Here is a 1,074-nt window from a genome sequence, read left to right as displayed (position 1 = left end):
TCAGTCATTCATTCATTCATTCATTCATTCATTCATTCATTCATTCATTCATTCATTCATTCATTCATTCATTCATTCATTCATTCATTCATTCATTCATTCATTCATTCATTCATTCATTCATTCATTCATTCATTCATTCATTCATTCATTCATTCATTCATTCATTCATTCATTCATTCATTCATTCATTCATTCATTCATTCATTCATTCATTCATTCATTCATTCATTCATTCATTCATTCATTCATTCATTCAGTCATTCAGTCATTCATTCATTCATTCATTCATTCATTCATTCATTCATTCATTCATTCAGTCATTCATTCATTCATTCATTCATTCATTCATTCATTCATTCATTCATTCATTCATTCATTCATTCACCCTCCTCCTAACCAGTATGCGTCCGTCTATGTACGAGTAGGTTACTCTGATGTTTGGTCTCGTAAGCACAGATATCGCATTTGAAGAGTTTCGCCGTCGTCCAGTGTTCTCTGGTCACGTGTCTTCGAAGGTAGATGGCCCTGAGTGAATGAATTAATGAATGAATGAATAAATGAATCAATCAATCAATTAATCAATTAATCAATCAATCAATCAATCAGTAATAGATGAGTTAATGAATGTATGAAAGAATCTATTGATTTTTCAGTGAAATTGCTGAATGATTGAATGGACAAATAAATGAATGAATGAATGAATGAACGAACGAACGAACGAATAAGCGAATGAATGAATGAATGAATTTGTGGTTACCTTTTAAAAGTTCTATTACACTCGAAGCAGAAATGACTCTCGCCATCCTCATCATTGACAAAGTTGACGTAACCGAAGTCCGGGTAGTCGTTGTTGTTGTTGTGGTTGTTGTTATTGTTAATGTTGTTATTAATGTTGTTGTTGTTGCTGCTGCTGCTGCTTTTGCTGCCGTTGTTGATGTTGTTGTTGATGTTGTCGTCAGCGCCAGAAGTAGTATTAACGTAGCTGAGTTCGTTTGTGAACGTTGTTGTTGTTACGTTTTGTTGTTGCAGTTGTTGTTGATGTTGTTGTAGTTGATGTTGTTGTTGTTGTGT

At 33.5% G+C, this 1,074-nt stretch overlaps 1 protein-coding gene across 1 annotated transcript; it reads right to left on the bottom strand.

Moving 5' to 3' along the window:
• Nucleotides 1-395: 395 nt before the first annotated feature.
• On the bottom strand, nt 396-985 carry HELRODRAFT_184782 (hypothetical protein; the record flags this gene model as incomplete). The annotated part of the gene is made up of 2 exons (XM_009025457.1): nt 396-528; nt 761-985. Coding segments are annotated over 2 exons (358 nt in total), but the record flags the coding sequence as incomplete, so codon positions are not given.
• Between the last annotated feature and the right edge of the window lie 89 nt (nt 986-1,074).

This window comes from Helobdella robusta (assembly GCF_000326865.2).
Source record: "Helobdella robusta unplaced genomic scaffold HELROscaffold_4195, whole genome shotgun sequence".
Taxonomy (NCBI): Eukaryota; Metazoa; Annelida; class Clitellata; order Rhynchobdellida; family Glossiphoniidae; genus Helobdella; species Helobdella robusta.
This window is presented reverse-complemented; position numbering and strand designations above follow the sequence as displayed.